This window comes from Fundulus heteroclitus, chromosome 19 (genome assembly GCF_011125445.2).
Source record: "Fundulus heteroclitus isolate FHET01 chromosome 19, MU-UCD_Fhet_4.1, whole genome shotgun sequence".
Taxonomy (NCBI): Eukaryota; Metazoa; Chordata; class Actinopteri; order Cyprinodontiformes; family Fundulidae; genus Fundulus; species Fundulus heteroclitus.
The window spans coordinates 10380508-10403136 of NC_046379.1; the positions used below are offsets into that span (position 1 = coordinate 10380508).

General features: G+C 38.2%; 1 protein-coding gene across 7 annotated transcripts in view; it reads left to right on the plus strand.

The window, feature by feature from the left end:
* The first annotated feature begins 5278 nt into the window (after positions 1 to 5278).
* Positions 5279 to 22629, plus strand: part of esrrb (estrogen-related receptor beta) — a 69141-nt gene continuing 51790 nt past the window's right edge. The window contains exons 1-3 of one of the 7 annotated variants that reach the window (XM_036150353.1): positions 5279 to 5344; positions 5573 to 5746; positions 7754 to 7892. In XM_036150353.1, the coding sequence (XP_036006246.1) occupies positions 7885 to 7892 (8 nt within the window). In that variant the 5' untranslated portion in view covers positions 5279 to 5344; positions 5573 to 5746; positions 7754 to 7884. 7 annotated transcript variants of the gene reach the window in all.

Genomic DNA, 22629 nt, shown 5'->3' on the forward strand with positions numbered 1-22629 from the left:
CTGAAAGTTTTTAAACTTTGCTCGGTGTCTGAAGGCTTTATATTGCTCTTCAGTGGGTTCAGACTTGTGCTGATTTTCTATAACAACCTTGCATCTGGCAACCAACACAAGCTATATGGATATTAGGCCTGGACTGTTTTTTGTATTAAACAACTATTAAAACCATTGAATTTATTTTTCTCATATTGATTTTATGGTTTGAAGTTCTTGTTAAGGTAATGCCAGGTAAAGAGGTGTAGCGGCAATATTTTTCCCTGGCTGTACAAAGCAAAAAGTAAAGCGCTGTTGCCCTCTCCCCACTTGTTGCAGTTTGGTCAGATGGCTTAAAGTAGACTACTGTGATTTTTCCTTGTTTTCAAGAATTACAAATTTGCAAGATTTCTGTTTCAAACAGACGGACAGTGATGATGTGCAAACAATGAAGGTGATTCTTTTTTTACGGGAGGCACTCTGTGCATGGCATGCCTGATGAGCAGCTTACTGTGGGCTCTATCTGAACCAGTAGGCATCTAAATAACCAGCTAAACCAGCTGTAGGCGCATAGAATTGGTCAGCGCTGGCCCTACCCCCATGCTTTGCTGCACATTGCTGCTCAGCTGGCTGAAAGATGGGCAATACATGTAATTTTCACTTACAAAGTGAAACTTCAGCTGTTTGAAAATATGCAGGATCATTACAGACCTGCCACCGATGACTGGTGTTTAGGTAATGCAGTATTAATTTAACAGTTGGGTGAGGTTTCTGTTAAGTAGCGGACTGCAACCAAATGCAACTACTAAAGTAGCTAATGTGCAGTGCGGGGAGGAATGGCATTGGAAAATAGCATTGTTAGTAACAGCATTATATTTTAAGTAACAGATTAATCTAATTACTTTTCGAATTTTGGTAACACTGTTACGTTAAGTTACTTATAATACTACCCCAACTCGATCGATTAAGACGCCTTGTCATAAAAGCAAACTCTCTGCTGCGGGAGAGTTTTTTTTTTTTCTATTGCAGAGTGAAAGCGAGGGTGGGTAGGGGGTAAGAGGAGGCTTAAGGTGGGCAGCTGTTCATCCACTACACACACAGCAGAGCAGCAACAAGAGACGCCGCGATGCAGATTCAAAGACTGAGTTCGGAAGCTTAAAGTTTAGGCACTATTTTATGTTCACTCAAGATTAAAGGCACAAATTTGCAGGATGGACAGATAAATAAGTGACTGTGTTAGCAGTTACTTTGAAGTGTTTTTGGAATTGTTTGTTTTTAAGTTATGTTTACAACAGGGAGCCTTATTTTTGCACTTTACTTCTTTAGTGGTATGTTGTTATTTTTTACGGTCATGAGCACAAACATACTTGAAGTACATTCTATCTGGCTGTTGTCTGGAATGCTGTGACCCCTATTTAATTTTACTACAAAGTGTATTTTATGTTATATTGCTTGAAACACATTATTTATTGCCGTATCCAATTGTAGCCTGTTAATGTGCGATAATTATGAATTTGTAAAACATCTAGTTTGTTTTATTGCTTTAATATAAACATTGAACATAGCTACATAAATATATTATAATTAGTATTTCTCCATTGTGAGAGCAATACAGTTCAATTATTATTATTAATAAGTGATATAGATTTGTGTGCAATATTTTCAGGTATTCAATCAATTTAATTAATTAAGCATGTTATATTTGATAATTTAACTCAGTAGTCTTTAAAGTTCCAGTAGCAGGAAGGTCATCCTAATTCATTGACCTTTTAGATCACAAAAAGTAACTGCATAGTTACTTTTCCTAATAAGTAGGAGTTAATAACGAGTTAGTAACTTAATTAAATTTTGGGAGCAGTAACTATAACTAACTACTTTTTAAGTAACTTGGTCAGCACTGCTAATGTCATGTTGCTTTATTTGTGTGAGATTGAGAAACACAATTTCAAAAGGATATAATATGCTTTGCAAATAAACCCTTAAAAACTACAACTAAATTGTGCGGTATTCTTATCTTTTTGCTCATCTATTTATATAAGCAAATATTAGGCATGGGTCAGGTACCCTGATCGAAGTTTTTAAAACTAAGTTTTTTAAAAGTTATGCATTCAAATCACTAAAAATATCAAATATACTCTATGTTCCTGTGGTTTCAAGTCATTTTTATGAGATGACAGAGAAAAGCGTTGGAGTCACCAGCTTTCTCCGGCTGTAATGAGCATAGCGTAGCACAGTGTTGCCCTGCCCCTGTCTGTACCTGCACACTGCCTGCCAGCTGGCTAAAAGAACGCTGCTAAACTTTTCTCTTGAAACCAATAAAAAATTTATGTTTGGAAATCATTTTAATCACAATTAACACAGCTAAGTGCAGAGTTTGCCGGAGCCTGACTAATCAACCAGCTGATATCCGCTTGTTATAATAAAGAGCAGAAAATGGTAAAGGTTAAATATTCTGTGCAATAATCACTTAAAAATAGCACTATATCTAGAAAGTATTAACAATATGTTTTACTTATGTTAATAAGCATTTGTATCAAAGTTATGACAAATATGTAATAATAAATATGTCATATCATTTTAGCAGAACTATGCATAATCTATGATTTTAAGTTTTAAATAAAAACAGTTAGATCATATTTTGAAATTTTTTTAGAATCTTTGTTTTTTAATCATTCAGTAACCAAAGTTAACGCTGCTGTTTCCTCAACATCTTTGAAATGAGTTAGTTTCATAAAGCGATGCTTCCTTCTTTTCTCCCTTTTTTTGTTAGCAGTGATAGTTTCTACAAGACTCTCTACATTCCTAAAACATTTAGGTCAAATTCTCAGGGGACGATTGTTTGTTTTCACCTGTAATAATTCTCTCCGATAACTGTAAAATAAGATCGCATTGGCCTGTACTCTTCTGGTTAACACACAGGGAACTGAACAGGATTGCTGTTATCATTCCTGAAGCTCTGTGCCATTACATTTATAGATTTTTCCTTTTGATGGGATAATTTGGTCTTTATATCTCTCACAAATGAAGTGATCCTCAGCGCTCCTCGCACAGCTCAGTGTGCAGGTCCCCATTTTCGAATACAGCTAATTGCATTCGAAAGGAATCAATGATACTTTAGTGGTGACAATATCATTCTTTTAATGTCACTTAATTTCCTGGGTGAAATAATTACATCAATAGCCTGGAACCCATTTCTATCTTTCAGCATGAATTAATCTATTAAGGGCAATAATTACACATTTGTAATGGATAGGTTTTTGCATTGAGTGGAAAAATGCAGACAGGCCTCCATTGTGCGCCTGCATGTTGGCACTGTCCTGACTGTCATTCATTCAGTTTATGAATTGCACTGAGGCGCTGAGGGGAAATAAATAAAAAAAATTATAAATAAAGGCAGCTCCACAGCTGCTTTCTTGTGCGATAGCCCTCCCTCTAGTGGAGATCATTAGAGCTGGTTTTTGCAGGGTGGTTTACAGCTGAGAGTCATTCAACGCTGAGAAATGAGGACAAAGGAAAAAGTGTTTAATTAATCTGAAATCTCCCTTTAATCACAATTCTTACATGTAAGAGTCTACAGAGGATGGTCAAAGGGATTTAAAGCAGTACCCTGCTGTATGTATCACTATTGCACAGAGTGAAAGCCATCAGCCAGTAGGAATTCACTTTTAATAGAAGGTCTGTTGGTGTTTTGCATGATCAACCATTTTACTGGGACATGTGCATCTGAATATATCTCTCATGCCCCTAGATTTCAACAAAAAATTACAAAAGTCAGGCATCAGAATGCCTAAACATGTGCTTTGAAAGATTACAAGACAGACAGCTTTGAAGGCAAACATAAAGGAGTAAGGAAGGACTAAGAGAATTTAAGCAATGTTGCATATACACATCCAAACTTGAAAGTCTTTCAAGACTACATTTGAATATAGTTTTATATAATGTCTAGAAGCACCGATCAGATGTTTCCTGGCCAGCGCCACTTTTTTCAGGTCCTGTCTGTCGATTCTGTTTATGATCGATCTAGATTTTTATTATACTAATGATAATAAAGCAAAAGAGAGAGAAAAGGTCTGCTACCAGCTCCTTGAATAGTTTTGAGTTTTATTGCATTGTAAAGGAATTATGTCATTATTCCCAATAATGCATTAAAGCATAGGTCCCTAACTTTGTCTCATTTTTATTATATCATATTTGTTTATTATATTAAGCTGTTGGTCAATGTTTCTGTAAATAGAAAATGGTGGTATTTTTTAGTATGGATGCTTTTAATGAATAGAAGATTTTTCAGTATTTGACCTCCAAATATGAGTTGATCAAGCAAAATAAATCAGCTTACTCCAACTTCTGGGTGATTGAGTGGTTCATCTCCCCAAAAAATATCACGCTGTAATGAAGAAGAATTGCAACTTGAACATAAATTTAGTAGGAAAACAGGCATAAGTTTGCTTTTGTTCATTTTTCCCACCCATAGTGCTATTGGCCTTCTACCTAATTTCAAGTGCATTATACTTTTTATGTGGTCGGCATGCGTTGCTAACAAAACCTGACTACTAGTAAATGTGCTACCATCAGTAAGTCTGCTTCTTGTGTTTTTGCTCCAGAAACTTAATGTAGACACATCCAAAAAACTGTTAATGTATTTGATTTCCCTGAACATTAGTAGACTTAAGCAAATATTCCTTTTTAATACTATTTCCAAGTGCCTTTGTCCTAAAAATTAAATAATGTTATAGTGCAAGGTCCATTCCAATAATATTATCATTTGGTTTAATTTTAATGATATTTGACTATTATGTTAATTGTACTAGCATTTCTACTAAATTAATTAAATAGGAGTCTAAACAGTATCAGTTATCAATATATGTGTAGAACCTGAGATTTATCCACAACACTGCAGGGCAACCCGTCCCACCCTACTGGTTGCCAGTAAAAGACAACACATTTTTTTTTTTCACATATATACAGAATATTTACCAGCATACCTACTACTACAGTAAATATCTTCAAGATATGGTTAGAAATATATAAACATAAATACTATGTTTAATGAAAACAGAAACCTTTGGCTGGACTTCATATAAATTGAGCCCCATTCCTTTTTGTCTTGTGACGCCTCTCCTGCATACCGGGCCTCCTTCCCAAAAACATTTATCTGAATAAATAATTGCAAAACTGCCAAATTAAGACAAAGTAAAAGGTCTGTCACCTGATACAGTAACTGTGATCTCTGCTGCACAGACGCGACGCTACAATCGGTCTCTTATTTATTCATCAACAGTGGAAACTGACCGACTGACTGCCTGCCTGCCTGCCTGCCTGCCTGCCTGCCTGCCTGCTGCAGTGATCTGTCTGCTCTCACCTCCCGCTTTCTCAGGTGAAAACCCACCCACCACACAACGCTCAACCCCGGGGAGAGGCGATCACAGCCGTTGCAAACATACAGAAACATTGTAAGGACACGTTGCAGGGGGAAAAAGTTTTATTTCCTAAACGATCAAAGAAACAAAATGGATAGAGATGGTTACATTTTAACTTTCTTCTGGTCTTGAACCGCGTTTGACCTGAGCTGCGTGGGTTTGGGGGGTGTTTGGTTGAGCCACAGGGCGCACACCGGAGGAGGAGTTCACGGCGCGTCTACGGTGCGTGGCGGTGAAACCGCGCGCTCAGACGCACAGACGGAGCCAACCCTACAGCAACACCTGGAGACTCCACTTCCTCACAGCCAGTGTGCCTACTGCTGCTGCGGCGGGGATGGGACATGACTTGTCCGAGTAAGGTACACATTCATAACACATTCAACACCTAATGTTAGCATTTCCCAATTTTTCTTTCTTCTCTCGTGCTTATCATGTGTGTAGTTTACACCAGTTTAGCTCTGGGACATGTTTAGAGCAGCACTTTTTCTCTGGGGACAATAACTGATTTTTGTTATCAGTTTGACTTTTATATCCAGCAAAAGCTTTAATATATATATATATATATATATATATATATATATATATATATATATATATATATATATATATATATATATATATATATATATATATCTAATATACCATATTAGGTCTATAGCTATTTGTTTAATGAGAAATTACTTGTAAAATGTGCAAAACCTATTCTCATAAGCCAGTGACTTTATAATTCTGAGCTTTCTAAGTGATTCTGTTTGATATAAATTGGTTCCAGCTGCCAAGTGTGAAACTTTTCATGAACAGACGTTAGAGGGCTGTTTTGCTTATTTAAATAACATGTTCAGGTTTCCCATGTTAACCTCACTTCTCCTCCATTATTGTAAATCAGTCATCTTTGTTTTATTGTTACACTATTTAATATAACTTTGAGCTCATAGAATTCATTTTACACCAATGTTTCTAAGAGGTTCCTATTAAGCTGAAATTAATCTAATTCACGTTTTTTTTAATCGTCATTCTTTTAACTTGAAATGCACTGATCAGCCTTTTACCGGCTGATGCTGATTCCTGCTTTCTGTTGATTTCAAACTTTGACCCATTCAGGTTTTTCTTTTTTCTGAGGACATCAAGGCATAAAAACAGGGCCGGCCTGATGCTGTATCAGAGCCCAAGCTGGATTGAATTTGGGGCCCACCTCTAGTCAACCCCACCTTCCACCACAGCGCTACTGTCCCTCAGTTCATACTACCGATCTTTTGTGAGCAAAAATCATTTTCAAAGCTCAGAAACAAGCAGCAGAATAGAATTACCAATAAATTATAACTCTGTTAATATACCTCTACAACTATTAAGGTGTTGCTTAGTGTTTTAACTTAGCACGTTTTCTTATTATGTATACAACTGGTGCATTGAATTTCTCTTAAGAAAGCAGTTATTCTCTTATACGTCATACCATACATTCTGGTCCCGCATAAAAAAACGGCAAACCAACAAAAAAAGGAAGTGCTGCTAAAGCTTTGACTGAGTATTTAATTTTAAAGAAAATGAAGAAATTACAAGGTTTGCATCAAAGCACACACAATAGAGGTGAATCAAAGGCCAATAATGTGGGAGTGGTAACCAAAAACAACATTTGCCAAGTTTCTGTTATTGCCAAGTCCTTTCAAGCTGCAGGGCTATTAATTTGTATCTGGTCTGGTGTTGTGAAATCAGCTGTTACATAATGATTTTACATATATGTAAATTAATAATATAGGAGGCTTTGAAGACCACAGGAGGGATCTCACAACTCTTAAGTGCTTAAAAAAAAGTATGAAGTCTTTTTAAACACCACAGATTTTTTTTTTTTTTTTTACGTGAATTCAGTAGGAGAGCAAAACTTGCATAAAACAAGCGAGTCTGCCTAAAATACTGACGTCCCAACATTTGTTCCACTTTACAAGTAATGCATTTCATGCATTTTTGTTGCTTTTGAGTTCTAAAAAGGTTTTAGGCAGAGCTAAGCCCATCAACATTTCCACTTTTCTTTCCGTGAGAAACATTTCGTAATCCGAGAAAAATGCAGTTCACTTCAACATGAATTTCAATAGAATTTTCCTTAATTTAGTGGCAGAAAGAGAGCAGCTGCTGCATGATCTGTGTCAGCTTGGAGGCTCTGCTGCTGCACATCAGTAGGCCTGTGATGATCAATAGGGACTGCGTGATGTTTTTGCATCGATTATAGAAACGTGAGCCGATGAATGGAACTGGATTCCTCTCCAGGGGGTTTATTCTGTCCCTGTTCAGCAGAGAAAACTGAACTGTAGCACAGCGATGCCACACACTTTGCTTCTTTTTTTTTTTTTTTTTATGCATGAATCTTCTGGTAGAGAGCTGCTCTTCCTTGCTCTCTAGTACCTTTTGCCGGAGAGGCCGGGGAGCGACGTCAGGGCACCTCGTGAGTTTCTGAGAAGAGGGCAGGCTGCTGTTTTCCTTTGGCCGGACTCAGTCGAGTGTCAGGATGCCGTGGTAAGCTCTGTTCCTATAATGTGGGGATACAGTAACACGGAGACCCTCGCTGACTGTGAAATGCTATCTGCATTCTCTGCATTCTTACTGAGCTTGATCAACACTGAAACACAGGCGCTTCTAAAGCTGGGGTTAGAGTAGACAGAGCTGGATTTTCCGCTCCTTTGGAGGCCGATCGGACTTTCAAGAGTATGACTTATGGCCTGAGATCATCTCTCACAGGTGGGAAAGGCTTTACAATAGTCCCCTCACATGCAACCCCTCGAAAATACAGCTACAGCACACAGTACAGTAAAACATTTACTGGGCTTTGTGCTTGGGCTTTTAGAACATAAAGTAAACTTCTTACTGGAGTTTTTATTCGTGAAACTTCAGCTGGTAAATGAATTGATTTTATTAAGAGATGCAACAATTACTGGGTCAGAAACCAGAAATGTGTTCACTTGATCAGCTCAAATACTGATATATCCATATATATCTATAGATATATAATAATTTTTCACTTTTATTCATTAAATAGATGGAATTTTTGGTCTACAGAGGCATCAAACAACAGCAACAATTTTTCAACATGCACTTCTATAGATTACTAAGTTATATAAAAATCATAAAGGATGCAGAAAAAGGCTTTGGTGCATAAATGGAGACAATCATATAATCTATTTACTTTCTGGTGGATACTACTTCTATAAAAGAATCTGTAAAACAATAACATTTGGAGTTGAGATAAACTTTAACTTAAAAATCTTTATTTTTTTGTACTTTTGACCTCCAAGTTTGAACGTGCAACATTTTCTGAAAGTTGAGTAGTTTTATGTTCTGTTTTTTTTTTTTTTTTTTTTAAATAGCTGGCTTCATGATCTGCATTAACAGTACTGTGAATTATTCATTAGTCTTTCCTAGTATTTACTCTATACTTATTTTACTTTCAGGCATTCAAGCTTTCTTGTTATCTGTAAAGTTAATCTTTAGCCATTCGTAAATCTGAATCTGCATGCTGAATCGGCCGATCAGTCTTCAAACAATACCAGAAATTGGCATCTGCCAGGAAGAGCCTGATCAGTGCATTTCTACTTTTTCTTGTAAAAATATATTATTTAGAGATGAAGCAGACATTTAAGCTAATGTGGCTTCAAATTCTGGACTTTAATATTCAACATTTCTGCATTTTAAATATAGCTGGGTTGATGATGCAATACCCTTTACACCAACAATGCTACGCATAATTCTTTTTTGTTAATTATTCTTCCAACATTATTTTATTCAAGCACTCAGGATATCTTGTAATTTGTTCCTCCTTTTAGGCCTTTTGTTGTTTAACAACCATAAAATTGTAAAATTGTAAAAAAAATTAACTTTTATGTTTGACTTAAATCAGAAGCAGGAATCTGTATTGATCCTAGAAATCTATGTTAGACTGTAAGAGTAAGTTATTTTCACAAGGAAGCTCTTATAATCTGTAAAATCTAGTAAATAAATGCCTAAAAATACATGTTGGTGAGATTAGAAAAAAGGATGAGAAAGTATTTGCTCCTTTGGTTTCATAAACATAACCTGCATCTGTATTTGAATGACAGTTTACAGCCATCAGGATCAGCCTCGTTTTATGTCGAAGATTAAAAAAAACGGAGCTTCTTTTGTTGCGTCTCCGTCCAAAACGATCCCGTGTTTTGTCTACATGCGTGTGAGCCGTGTCGTTGCATGAGGGAGAGCGCGAGCGTTTCGGGTCCCTCCTCCCCGGAGCTCCGCCGGCCCCTCTGTCGCTTTAAGTCCTGCCCCTCAGAGCCAGCCAACAGCAGCTGTTCCATATTCATCAAGCCCTTGAGTCTTAAAGAGCCCTATCCCAAGCATGGAAAGAGTCATTCCTCTCGCTCGCACTCTCATGCTCTCTCCATCTCTGCGTTCATCCCGCCGCTGCCTGCGCTCCTCCGTCTCTCACCTCCCCTTTTTACCTCTCTGTCTATCTGTCCCTCCTCCTCTCCCCCCTCCTTTCAACCTCTCTCTCTCTCTCACTCTCAAATTCTCTTACATACACCCGGACACACACTCATTCTCTCTCTCTCACACACTTATATCTACATAAACACACACACACGCCACACACATGCTCATGCACACACACTCTCAGTTCATCAGAGCCCGACATACCTGTGCAGGCTGTTCGGGGAGGGGGGGGGAGCGCGGTGCCGGAGGGGCTTTTTGCGGCAGGGTTGTCTCTGAGGGTGCTGTGCCATCATTTGGGGAAGAAGCGGGTCTCAGTTGTTTTCTCTTTCCTCTTCCTCTCATTCCTGGAATGCTAAAACTGGACTGATGGACATTTCCGAACTTTGTCTTCCAGACCCTCTCAGCTATCATAACCAGTAGGTGCAGCTTGTTTCTCTTTTTCCTCCTTTGACTTTTCTGTTTAACCCAGCTGTTGCATTGAACTTTGTTTCCCTTCCCCGTCTTTCTTACCTAAATTCACTCTTTATCCTATTCTTTTTACATCTCCTTAGCCTCAAAAACTAACTTTTTCTCATCAAAATCGCTGTGCTTTCTTTTCCTCCTAATTAACTCCTGTAGATGGGCACTTTTATCCTGTATTGAGGGATTTTTTTTAAAAGTCGGGTTAGACTTGACAGCAGCTAAGCACTGCCTGCACGTGTCTAAAATATTCTGTAAGCATGTGTCTTTGTATGTTTAAGTCTCATTCGGAGCGTGCCTGATTGATTTACCTTGCACCACTGAGTCGTACGGGTCCCCTGTCCAGTTGGGTTAAAAGCTTGCTCGCTGATGGCTTTGTTGCCCGAGCCCGGCCGCCCAGGCAGAATGGGAGTGATATTGTGAGGAGGATGAGATTATTGTGAATGCGTGGATAAACTACAAGGTAAAATGTGCGTTTACGACGTGGGAGAGAGGCTGAGTAACCTCAGAGAGCCGGTAGGTCTGTCCCAGTCAGCAGCACGCCATGCAGGCGAGCCTCCCTCCTCTGAGCTCCTGGCTGCTGCTGGGACATGCTGGTTTTCTACCTGCCTCAGTTCACCACTGACTTACATTTAAAAAAAACAAACAAAAAAAAAAAAAAAACATGCCTCTAGCTCTGGAAAGTCTTTACCCTATTTTTAGGCGATAGTTTACAAGATTAATTATCTAAGCAAGAACTAATTTAGGTTATTGCAGCATCTTTGTTTTTTTTATTACAGTTAAACCTGAATTACTCTTTTTTTGGTTGGCCGTGTAACACGTTCAGAGATTTTTAATTTATAAATGCTTAAAAGTGTTTTAATTTTCTCCCCTTTGATGAATAAAATGTCGGGATTATTGGGAGCGTTGTTATCAGAACTGTTTAATCATATGGTCTTTTTTTAATAACCTATATTTAATTAAAATGTATGTTTTGTAGCAGATTTTTTTACTTTCTAAACCAGTGCAAGTTTATCCGATTTCTCCTCAAAATTCTATAATATTTCAGTCCCTAAACATAAATTACAGATGTTTTAACATCTCATGTCACAAGTTGAAATGCATTTCATTTTCTAATGCTTACTTGTTATTGTAGTCTTTAAATTTTAACCTAAATGATTAAAATCAACACAGAAGAAACTGTTTTCCCAATGTTAATTTATTTTCAATTAATTTCAAATAGTTTTCAACCAATATTTAATACGTATTTATTGCTGTAAGAGAAAAACAAAAAAAAAGTAATACTTTTGTTGTTTATAGTTGTGTTTTGTATTTTACGTCAAAAAGCCAATTTTAAATCCAGGATGACAATATTGTTTTATGTGCAGTTTTTTTTTTATTTATTATTAATTTTACACATTTACTAAGAGCTGTTTTCGGTTGATGGCGTCTAATTTTACCTATGAAACTGTAAATACCTGCAAACGTACTTTTAGGTTTATAAATGTTCCACAAATAAGGGGAATTCATAGTAAATAATGTATATTAGAAATAGTGCTTTTAAATGATTCCTTCAACATGAAGAAGGCTTGATTTAATAAATACAATTATGAATAGAAGATTGGCAATAAAAGTTCAATATTCTATTTATTTCTTATCTATTTATTCTTTTTTAAGCCAAGTTGGGATATTAGGGTTATTGTTCACGTCTCTTTATGAGGGCAGACGCCTCTCTTTTCATGTGGAAATTATTACATCTGACCTGGCGACTTGTCCACTGTCGAGCATTTGGTCTGGGGTTGCCTCTCCAACTCTGGAAGTACATTTTTTTGTCTCTTATTTGCTGGTGTTTTTTATTTTAAAACACTCACCGCGGGCTGGACGTAGCAGTGATGCTTGGGGTAAATGATCTCTGCTGCATGTTTTTTTTTTTTTTTTTTTTTTTTGCCCCTCGCAGCTATTACAACGCTGTGCTGGAACCCCTATAAAATACCTCAGATTGCCTCGAGGGCGTCGCCACTTTCTGGGCATCAGACGGAAGTAAAGTTTTTCACACTCTGATATGCAGCTGGATAAAACATGTAATAGAGGTTTTACCAAACGTTCATATAAGGCAAGTTTACGCTTATCCTTTAGGTTAATTTCCACTGTAATGCCGGGTTCCTTTTCTTGCTGTTGTTTCTGTTTAGTTGAAGGTAAATTTCTCTTTGTTTATTTGAGTGTGTGCGTGTGACGGGCTCATTCCAGCGGTTGTTCACGCTGGTCGGAAGTCCGTCATGGCTACAAGTGTGAATTCTTTGCTGGGTGCTAAAAAAAAATAAAATAACACAAGATTCGAGCAGCAGTGAATTGGGATTTCACTCCTTTCATTCCTAAACGTCTTTCAACACCCATGCTTTCCTTTATCCCTGGCACAGCCACTGCAATAAACTAACAAGGCTATCCAATTTCCCGTCTTGAAATAAGAGCTTTTTAATGTATTTTTAGAGAGGCAGAAAGAAGTTAGCGCTCAGTGATGAATTAGATTTCAATTTATTTGACTTCATTCCCAGCTCGCTGCATTAGAGGCTGCAAACAGCCATCTCTGGCGGTCCGTCCGCTTGATTCTTATTAGGTTTCAGAAAACAAGGCGAGGGAATTGCATTAGTGTATCTTAAGTTAAAAGCTCCCTGCTCTTTGACCAAGTGTTTCATTGTTATTGGGTTAATCAGATTTTTGCTGTCTTCATGGAGATGCTATCGCAGGTTAGAGGCAGTGGTGAGTAACCAAAGCAGCCGCGCTCAGACACTATCCAGATGGGATCAGCTTACGGTAATTTGGTTTCAGAATACATTACCAGAAAAGCCTCCTGGACAAGGATGGCCACCCCACTGTGAGCCAGGAGCTGCCGGCCCCTGTGGCCGGGCCGGGCACTTCCGCTTGTCCACCTGTCGCTTTTGTCTCCCACAGCTTTTAGGAGGTTTTCAGATGTTTCTTTTGTGCATTAATTTTAAAATTGTTGTCCGATTCTAAATACTTCTTCCTTGTATCAACAGGGCTTTGTTGTCCAAATCATTAGAGAGATTCCTGAGTCCAATGGCCACGCTGGAGACCTCTCATTTCTGGTATCTAGTATTATTACTCTTACTGTAAAATAGGCATGGGCCGGGAAGAGATCCTCACCGTTTGATAACATAGTGCAAAATTACCACAGCTTTACAAAATCATGGTATTAAAACTAAATATTTAAGTACAGTACATTTTTATAGGGGCTCTAATTGTTTTAATTTAAAACAGAAAACAACAAATATGACCCACTGCTTCAAAAAAAAAAATTACATATTCACTAACATAATTATAATAATGCTATTTAAAAGGGTTAGTTGGAAATTTGGTTTTCATACATTGACTATTAAAGAAAATTATTGGACAATGCTTTCTAAATTTAGTAGATGTTAAGTAAACATTCTCTGTAAAGAAAAAAGTAACACAAGTATAACAAGCTGATATTAACAAGTCATTTAATTGGCCCACTGGCAGAACAGCCTGCAATCAGCTGCCTGACATCCCACTCGTACCTTTACCTGACGTAGTTTTACAACGGCACCGCCTTAATAAGAACGAAGGGGTGGGGCGCAATTAGTTTCCACATCAGGACCAGAACTGTTTTCAAACTGTTGAATTTGTCTTTGCTGTATGGAGAGAAAAGTGAAGGAGGCTTCTTTCAGCCAGCTGACCGACAGTTTGCAGCAGTAAGTGCTTTATCCATGCTCCACGCAGCTTAACTAACTGATTAATTAGTGAGGCTGTCAGCTCAGGTAGCCAGCATGCAGTCAGCTGCTTAACAGATACGTCGCTCGTAGATCGCCCGCTGCAGTTTTCAAACAGCAACACGAGTGATGTTTGGTGCTCCTTTACTTTATTCGTGTTGACTAGAAATATTTCCAAATAGCCAAAATTGTCCTTGTAAGGGACAGAAAAGGTCTAGTAGTATATGTCCCTTGAGCACTCCCTGGCTTCTCATTAAAATGACTTTAAAACATGAATGTACAATATCTGTTAAAAACTGTTAAAGTAACTTTGGACCACTGACTATTAAAAAAAGGTTTTGAATAATTTTTGTACCATGTTGATCTACATTTCTGATTTAATCCCCACCCATTACATTCTTGAAGTATGTTTTTAGCTGTAAGTCCCTTATTTCAGGTGTACTTGCATTTTATGTTCTACAGGTATGTGAATATATAATGTTTTGCTTGCCAAAAGCATTATTATGAAAGTGTAAAATCACTCTTGAAATAGATAATATAATTGATTTAAACCAAATCTAAACTTTCCAGAGCAGCTGTAGGTGACAGGAGATATATATGGACTGATAGGAGGTTCTCACCCTATAATAACCCTGAGTAGGAAGAAAGACAGCTGTTTCACTATATTGTAATATTTACACAAAAAGTAATACAAGCATACCGTCAACAACCACTGGATTTTATTGTACTTAGGTTCAAGTATGCAATATTATCCCTTTTGTAGTTCTGTTCTTTATAGAGAATCACAAATATAACTGGTTAAGTTGGGCTATCTGCCCAGGTAGAATGCGACTCAGCCCATACGCTGCTCATAGTCTTTAAAGCAGTGCTACGCTTTCAAGAGTGACATTTCTCTTCATATTTCTTACCAAAAATCTGAATTAAATTGTCCTTTTATTTAACGGGATCATGTAGTAGCCCTCATTCAGCCAGCTGACCAGCAGTGTGCAGCAACAAGTGGGGCAGGGGCAGCACTGCGTTACTCCATGCTCCATACAGCTCTGTGAAAACCCATGGTCACTCTGGACTGTTGAGCCTCAGGATAAAAGTGTATTGGCATCTTGTTGTTGGCTACTTCTCTGCAGCCTTGGATATTTTCACGTTAACCCGATAGAAGGACGTTTTCTTTCCCCCTCTTTTTTACAAATGCAGAACAAATATAATCTAAGTTTTTTTTTTTTTTTCCATGTCTTTCAATTTATAGTTATCTCAGTGTTGTCATAACACGCCACCTCCTCAGATCTTATATACGCCCTTTACACCTCTTGGCGATCACCCGCCATTGTTCTTTGATTATTTCACAACACCCACCTGCATGGAAACAAACAGCCACTGCTGAACGCATCTCCCCTCCGGATTTCTCGCCCATGGTAACCTTGGACACCTCCACCGCAGTGTGAGAATCTGTTTAAAAATAACCTGGTCCATTAGTCTAGAAAGGATAATGCTAGCCTATGTGGGCTCTCATGCCCTTGTGGCAGCAAAGTGCTATCACTGACACGTTGCGTCAGCACTTCTTCCTGTTGCTACGACGCTCAAGGGCTCCTCTTTAGTCACTCACACATGCATATGTGCAGGTATTCAAACACACAAACAGCAGAACAGAAGCAGAAGAGAGGGGAAAAAAAAGGGACAAATGAAGTGCATAAGTAAAGTTTGCATTACTCGTGAAGACGGACGTTTTTCTATAGAGTTTGACTCTTAGAAGAACTGCAGTTCCTGTAGAAAATGTGATGCAATGTGGGTATCTATATGGGTGTTTATCAGCAGAGGCCATTGGTATTGAGCAGCCAGTTGTTTGAAGGTTATGTTTCAGAGCAGTAATTGAAATGCAAAATAACATTAGGATCGATGGTTAGCTTTGTTTATTTATGAAATCAATATGGAAACCGTCCGTCACAGTAGCAGCTCTGATTCTCACTGACAGCTTCACCAGGTCCCGTCTGCGTGGGCTGCACTGAGCTCGGGAACCACTGCAGCTTTTGTTTGTCATGCTAGTGAAACTCTGAGTTAAAATGTTTCCGGTGCCTTATTTTGTGAAAACTCAAAGCGTGCGGCAGGGAAAAATTTCTGAAGAGTTCTTCGAATCTCCTGACTTTATTCAACTCGCCATGAGCCGCTGTTTTTTTTCTGTATTTACATGAAGATTCAGAGCTAAACTTTTTGACAGGCTGGAAACTAGACATGGGTCGATCACAGACATCAAGGTATACTCAGGTTTTTAAAAGCAACATCAAAACGTTCACATTTTTTATTTTATTGTTCTTATGGTTGAAAAAAATGCAAAAAAAAAAATTACTACATCCATCTTAGTTTTCTGCTGCTGTGTGAAACAAAAGTTAAAGCAGCACTGTCCGTCCCTGATTTGCTCCTACGCTTTGGCGGTCAGCTGGCTGAAAGAAAGCTACAGCATTTTTCCTCTTACTCACAGAAAACTCCTGTTTTATTCCCACAGTAAACACGCAACGTCATGTTGTGGAAACTTAAGGGCCGCCACCGGCTGCTGTCGTTATGTTATTGCTGTTTTTAAATCTACAGTTGGCTGGGTATCAGCTGGCTGCCAAGTCATTTTATAGGCAAACATTTAGAACGTATAGCACATTTTTTTTGCTTTATTTCGCTGTATTGTGAAACTGTGACGTTTTTTTATCACTGTTATATTGTGAGAATCAGCCCGTGTAAAACAGCGTTACTGTACTAAGACCAATGGTTTCCACAGCACCGCCTGTGTTTCTGGTAACTGAAGATTTTTCACAGCGGATCCTTAAATGGTGAGGACATAAAGGCCAACTTTAAGCCAGCTGATGTGCAGTGCGCAGCAAACTTTCTGGGAGTTGCAGCAGTATATTCCAGATGGCAAAAAGTCCAGTGACTGAAACGTTCATTTCGTTGGACAGAATGTGTGTTTCTTGTCCACCAGGGTCTTCTTTCAGCCAGCTGACCAACTGTCCGCAGTAAAAAGTTGGTGAGGGGCAGCACCTGTTATTTTATGAGAGAAATTGTGATTGCTCAGGCATCTCATTAAAAGGAGTTTAAAACCATTGTACTGATGTACGGAGGGAAAAAAAACCCTGTTGCTTGAAAACAATAACTTTAAAAACGTTGGTGTACCGTGATACAGGTAGCCTGGCTTATACCTAGGGTTAGGAAGCCTGATCTTTTTGCGTACATTTTCTGAGTGTGATAAAGGCTCCTTGTCATTTCAAAACATGGCTCCTCTTTTGCCAGCCGCTGCTTTGTGTTCAAATGTTCAACAGTGCAACGTTTTTATCAAATATGCAAAAACTGCAGTTTAAATTTCATTATTATAGTTTAGGTTATAATTCTATAATATAATTTTAATTCAATGGTTTAATCTGATTTGCAGGAAAAAAAAAAATGTTTAGGCTTAAAACACATCAAATGCAAGAACTTCCAAACGCTTTGATTCACCTTTTTGAGTTCAGTCTTAAAAATCAAACATGTGTTAGATTATTACGCATTTTTTGGGTATAACCTTTGTTTTGTTTTAATCCCAAGAAATATGATAGGATGCAATAAAAAATTGGAATCAGCACCTCAGACTTCGAAAACAGCTAGAAATCGGTAGCAGGCAGGAAAAGCACCGATTGGTGCATCTTTTGATACCAGCCCTCCTGCTCTAAGTGAACCCAAATGGTGACACTGTTGAACCTGCGAAATGCATTTAGATCGCTCCTCCCCCTCCTGAAGGAGACGCATTAATTCAGCAAATCTCCCCAAAGTTTAATTATTCCTGAATGCTGTTGTGGTGGTCACAAGCGTATAAATCAGTTAGGCCCACCCGCCTTTTTTATTACCAGCACTATTTATAGAGAATGTGTGGCAGCTGGTAGAGATGAGCCTGTTAAAAAAAAAAAAAAAGCTGGAGGCTATCGCTGTGACTATGTTGACCGCTGTAGCGTGTGACAGTCGTAACAATGGAGTTTTTTAGCAACATCAATGCTCCGCCGAGTTGTTTCAAATGTGTGCTTCAAAAAGGCATTCTTAATGGTAGAAATGAAGTTGAGTTTTCAACTGGATTAACTTGTTATATCATCATTTTACCGGTTCCCGTGAGCCGTGATTACACAGGAGCTGTGAGCCTCTGCAAACATTGACACATCTGATTGTGTTTAAATCTTCGCCTGATAAACTTGCAGATTGTTGGCCCGTTAATTTTGCACGCTTTATTTGTGTGAGTGTGTGTGTGTGCTTGAACTACTTTTTATGTTTATGTCTTCTTCTTCTGCGGAGAGTAATTTATTTTAGGGTGTGAGGAGATTGGGTCTTTGTCTTAGGCAGGTAGAGTTTCCCCCCTAAACAAGGACGGCCTATCAGAGGAAGATTAATGAAGTAATTTCATGCATGGCTCTATGCCTTCGTCCTCCTATATGCACAGTGACTGTGTCTAAACCTGTGATTTACATTCGACTGTGCTAAATAGCCTTAACCCCCTGTAATAATATTTCTCTGTTTGTGACACACACATCCACACTCACACACAGCTAAAAACCATTCAGCACACAAGAATCCTGTGATTAAAATTAGCTCCTTCTTTGGATTTGTTTGGCTTTTATTTGATGTTTATGTTAATTTTGCGCTAGTCATGTTTCCAAAAAAAATTATATTTAAAAAATTCATGTTTTGAAAAATGCACTGTACTGATTTAAGCAGTGTAAGTGATTTGTTTATATAAGAATGCTTATAAAAATGGTCGAAGTTTAGGTTTTGTTGAATTGTACTAAAACTTTCCATCATATCACGCCTACAGTACCACGGCGCTGCCTCCTCCCTTAGCTGGTGCTGCACACTGCAGCTCAGCTGGCTGAAATTATTCTACTACATGTAACCCACGCTACAAGAAAGTTTGGCTGATTTGGAAATGCTTTTTGCAGACGTGGCTTGTATAACAGAAGAGTTGCATTAACCCACAGAAACCGACCATATTTAATGCCGTTGCACAAATTACAGCCTGTTACAAAATCCAAAAGGACATTTGGTGGAGACGAGTCCCAGCTAATCAGGCATATCGACTCAACTTTAGCATACCAACATGGACGTTGTTTGAATTCAAATCCAATTGAGTAAACAATGGTCTCTCGTGAATGTGTAGACATGTAAAAAATGCTGGTATGGTCACGTATTCTATGTAAATAAACATTTTCAGGTTGTTTTTAAATGGCAAAAACAGCTAAACTAAGGGGTACATTCAAATACACAGCCTTATGACAACTTCTTTACTTTTGCACTAGGGCTGCAAGGTATTAGAAAAACAGGATATTGCTATATAATTTTCCAATATTGTGACGGTGATATCAATTGTGATTGACTCAACTTTTTCCAAGCTCATTTTCCACCCCTAAGATTTCCGCTCCTGACTCTTTAGATTCAGCAACTTGGTCTCTAAGATCTAGAGGAGCTGTGCACATTAAAGGCAGTACTGCTCCATCCAGCTGGCCTAATGTATTTTTTAAAATAAATAAAAAATAATAAAAATAAGTATTTCCCTTTATAGTCCCACAGAGGGCAAATTGGTCTCTGGGTTTAACCCACCCTTTTGGGGAGCAGTGTAACGCTGACACTGAGTGGCACACAGGGAGCAATCTGTGGTCTTGCTCAAGTTCCCAGAGTGACAGTTTCGAACCGGCACCCTTTGCGGACTCTCCAAGACGCAAACACCCGACTCCCTAACCACGAGACCACCACTCCCATGGTTTCTGAATTTTCAACTAGCATCCGAGCTATCCTGCAAATGCTCACACTGAAATCTTTGCAATTGTGATGTGATATATTTTGCAGCTTTGCTTTCTGCAAAATCAGTGCAACAGGGCATCTTTCTATTGGATGAAGGGGAATTATTACTAATTATTACAAATTATCCAAACAATATTTTTTTTAATTTTAAAAACTACAGTAAGCAAGCTACAAGCAGCGGGTCTGTAAAGCAGCTGACTATCCGAGCAGATCAGACTAATTAACCAGTTTGTCACACTCTAAAACGAGCAAAATATAAGAGCAGGAATGTAGTACTAAATTTAGTAGTTGTTACCTTAAACATTTTTGTGAATGTCATTAAACTGTGGCACATTCGTACAGTGAGAACCTAATATGACTGAATGCCTACCTACAAACCATCTACTAATGAAAGGCGTGTTGGGAGGTTCAATATCTGGACATTTTGACATTCGTCACATAATCTGTCTAAATTAAGACTAATTTAATGTTTTTATTTTAAATAGTTTTCTAAAAAAATAAATAAAACTAAGCCCAATTTCACATTGATTTGCCCTTACTGGAAAGTGCAAGTTCACCAAAAAAGGTGTTTGACACATTAAAACAATGGCTTGTAATTTGATGACAGTGCTTCAGTAACATATCATATTATCAGATTGTTTTTCTTATTCATTCATTATACTCATCAAAAATAAACATTTAGACATATAAATATTGAATAATTGACATCAATTAATTTGTAAGACTAATATTATTGGAGGACTGTTATCTGAAAATGCAACTAATGGCAATAATATATCACATTTGTTAGGTGGCGTTTAATAAAATCTGTTTTCTTTGACAAGCTTTGGCAGAAACGATTTTATTCCAGTTGGTCTTAATTACTTTTCATAGTTTTTAAGAGACACTGTACATTTACATGTTGTTAAATTAAACCATGGCCGCCCCTCATAATGGATGTGAAGAATAGTAATCTGTTTTAATGAAAAACCAGAATTAGAAATTCGATCCCAGATATCCTCTGCGGAGGCTCGAATTATCCCCCGTTTTTATCCTTTAACATACAGTATGACGAACAGTTCAATCCTGCAGAGACTTTTCTTTTTTTTTTTTTTTTTTTTTCCACTGGGTCTGCAGGGGCCGGGCGTTAATTCCTTTCTTAGACTATCGCTCCCACATTTCCTCCACTGACAGTAGCTCTATCATTAGCCGGCTACTTCCTTCAACATCCTGAAATCAGCCCCCTTAGACGAACAGGATCTGCCCAGTGCGGCCCAGACAGTTTACGTCAGACAAACAGCAGCGCCTGTATCACAAGAGGACCTTTCTTTCCTTTTGCAGTAGCAGCTCTGAAGGAAGGAGGCTGGGGGGGGGGGGGGATCAATAGATGTGATGTGCTTGTGGGCCAGCTCTATCCTGTGGCCCTGCTGTAAGCGTGGGGCTCATGTTGTCGTGGGGGGAGTGAGCTCATAGCTTTATAAAGACTACAATGACATAACTGAAGAAGCTAAATATAATCCTTTGCTGCAGCCCTTAAAAAAAAGCATAATTATCCAGTCTGCAGCACATGCCACTTGCTTGTCCCCTATTGATCCGGGACCCTCCTTTCTAGTTGTAACGATAAACACTTCTTTCTCTTTTTCCTCTTGTTCAGAGATGCGCCGATCAGACTTCCCCTGGCTGATACCGATTTCTGTTTTTTTTTTTTTTTTTTTTTTTCCTCCTAGGTCTGTCCTGCTGATTTTGAGTTTGAATGCAGATTTGCCATACTTAGGAATACAGTACAAATAAATATGTTGCTGGTTCTTTGATTGAGGTTGTAGTTTTAGTCCCCCCCCCCCCATTTATACATCATATTAGCATCTGTAACTAACTTTTTATTTGATCCCAGTTTTATTTAAATCCCAGTAAGTGCATCGAATGACATGCTGTTATTTATTGTGTTTTTAAGACTGAAAACTGTAGGTGTTTGTAGTTTTGATGCGTTTAATAAATGGGAAAGAAATTTAAATTTAATGAGACTTGTTCCTAAATTGTCTGATTTCAATCTCCCGTCCATCTTATCAGCTCATCTGTACGTTTCTTCATGTTTTTCCTTACTGCTTTTCCTGATTTCATTTTTTTTTTATCTTTCCTTTTGTTTGCCTCCATAGATCTGCACATCATAAATCTCTGTCAGCTTCTCCTGAGTGTCTGGCATATCTGTTAATAAAGAGGGCCCTCCTCTTTTTCAGGTCCACCTCCCCTCCCTCCTCCTCTCCTCAGTCATCTCTCTTTGCCAGAGCAAGACTAATGAATGAGAAACTCCAAAATTAGAGGCCTCTCCGTCATAGATTGGATTGGTCCCTCTGGAGTGCCGGCTTTGCCTCCCACCTAACCAGAGCCATCAAACCAACTCTCCTCCCCCAGTATTTCCATTTTTTTTTTGTATGTATTTAGCACAAACATGCATTTTGAACACATTTTCATGCACACTGTGTCCCAGGAGTAATTCAACCTTTTATTCCCCTGGTGGTATTTAACATGAAATCAGAGATCCAAAAATCCAGACTGCATATTTAGGAATAATTGAGGCTTTTAAATCAAAATCAAGTTGATAACTGCTGGTTTCTGTGCTAAAACACCCAAAGGTGGTGCAAAACCTTGCTAAATGCAAATAAATGTTCAAAGTTTAGAATCAACTAATTTTCCCTTGATAGACTCTATTCGTTGATCATGAGGTCAAATACTGAAAGAGTTTTTATTTTTTGTTCGATACATTGAAACCCACAACACTCTCTTTTCAGTTAATAAATGTATTACTCAACAGCATGTTCATTGATGCACATTTTTGA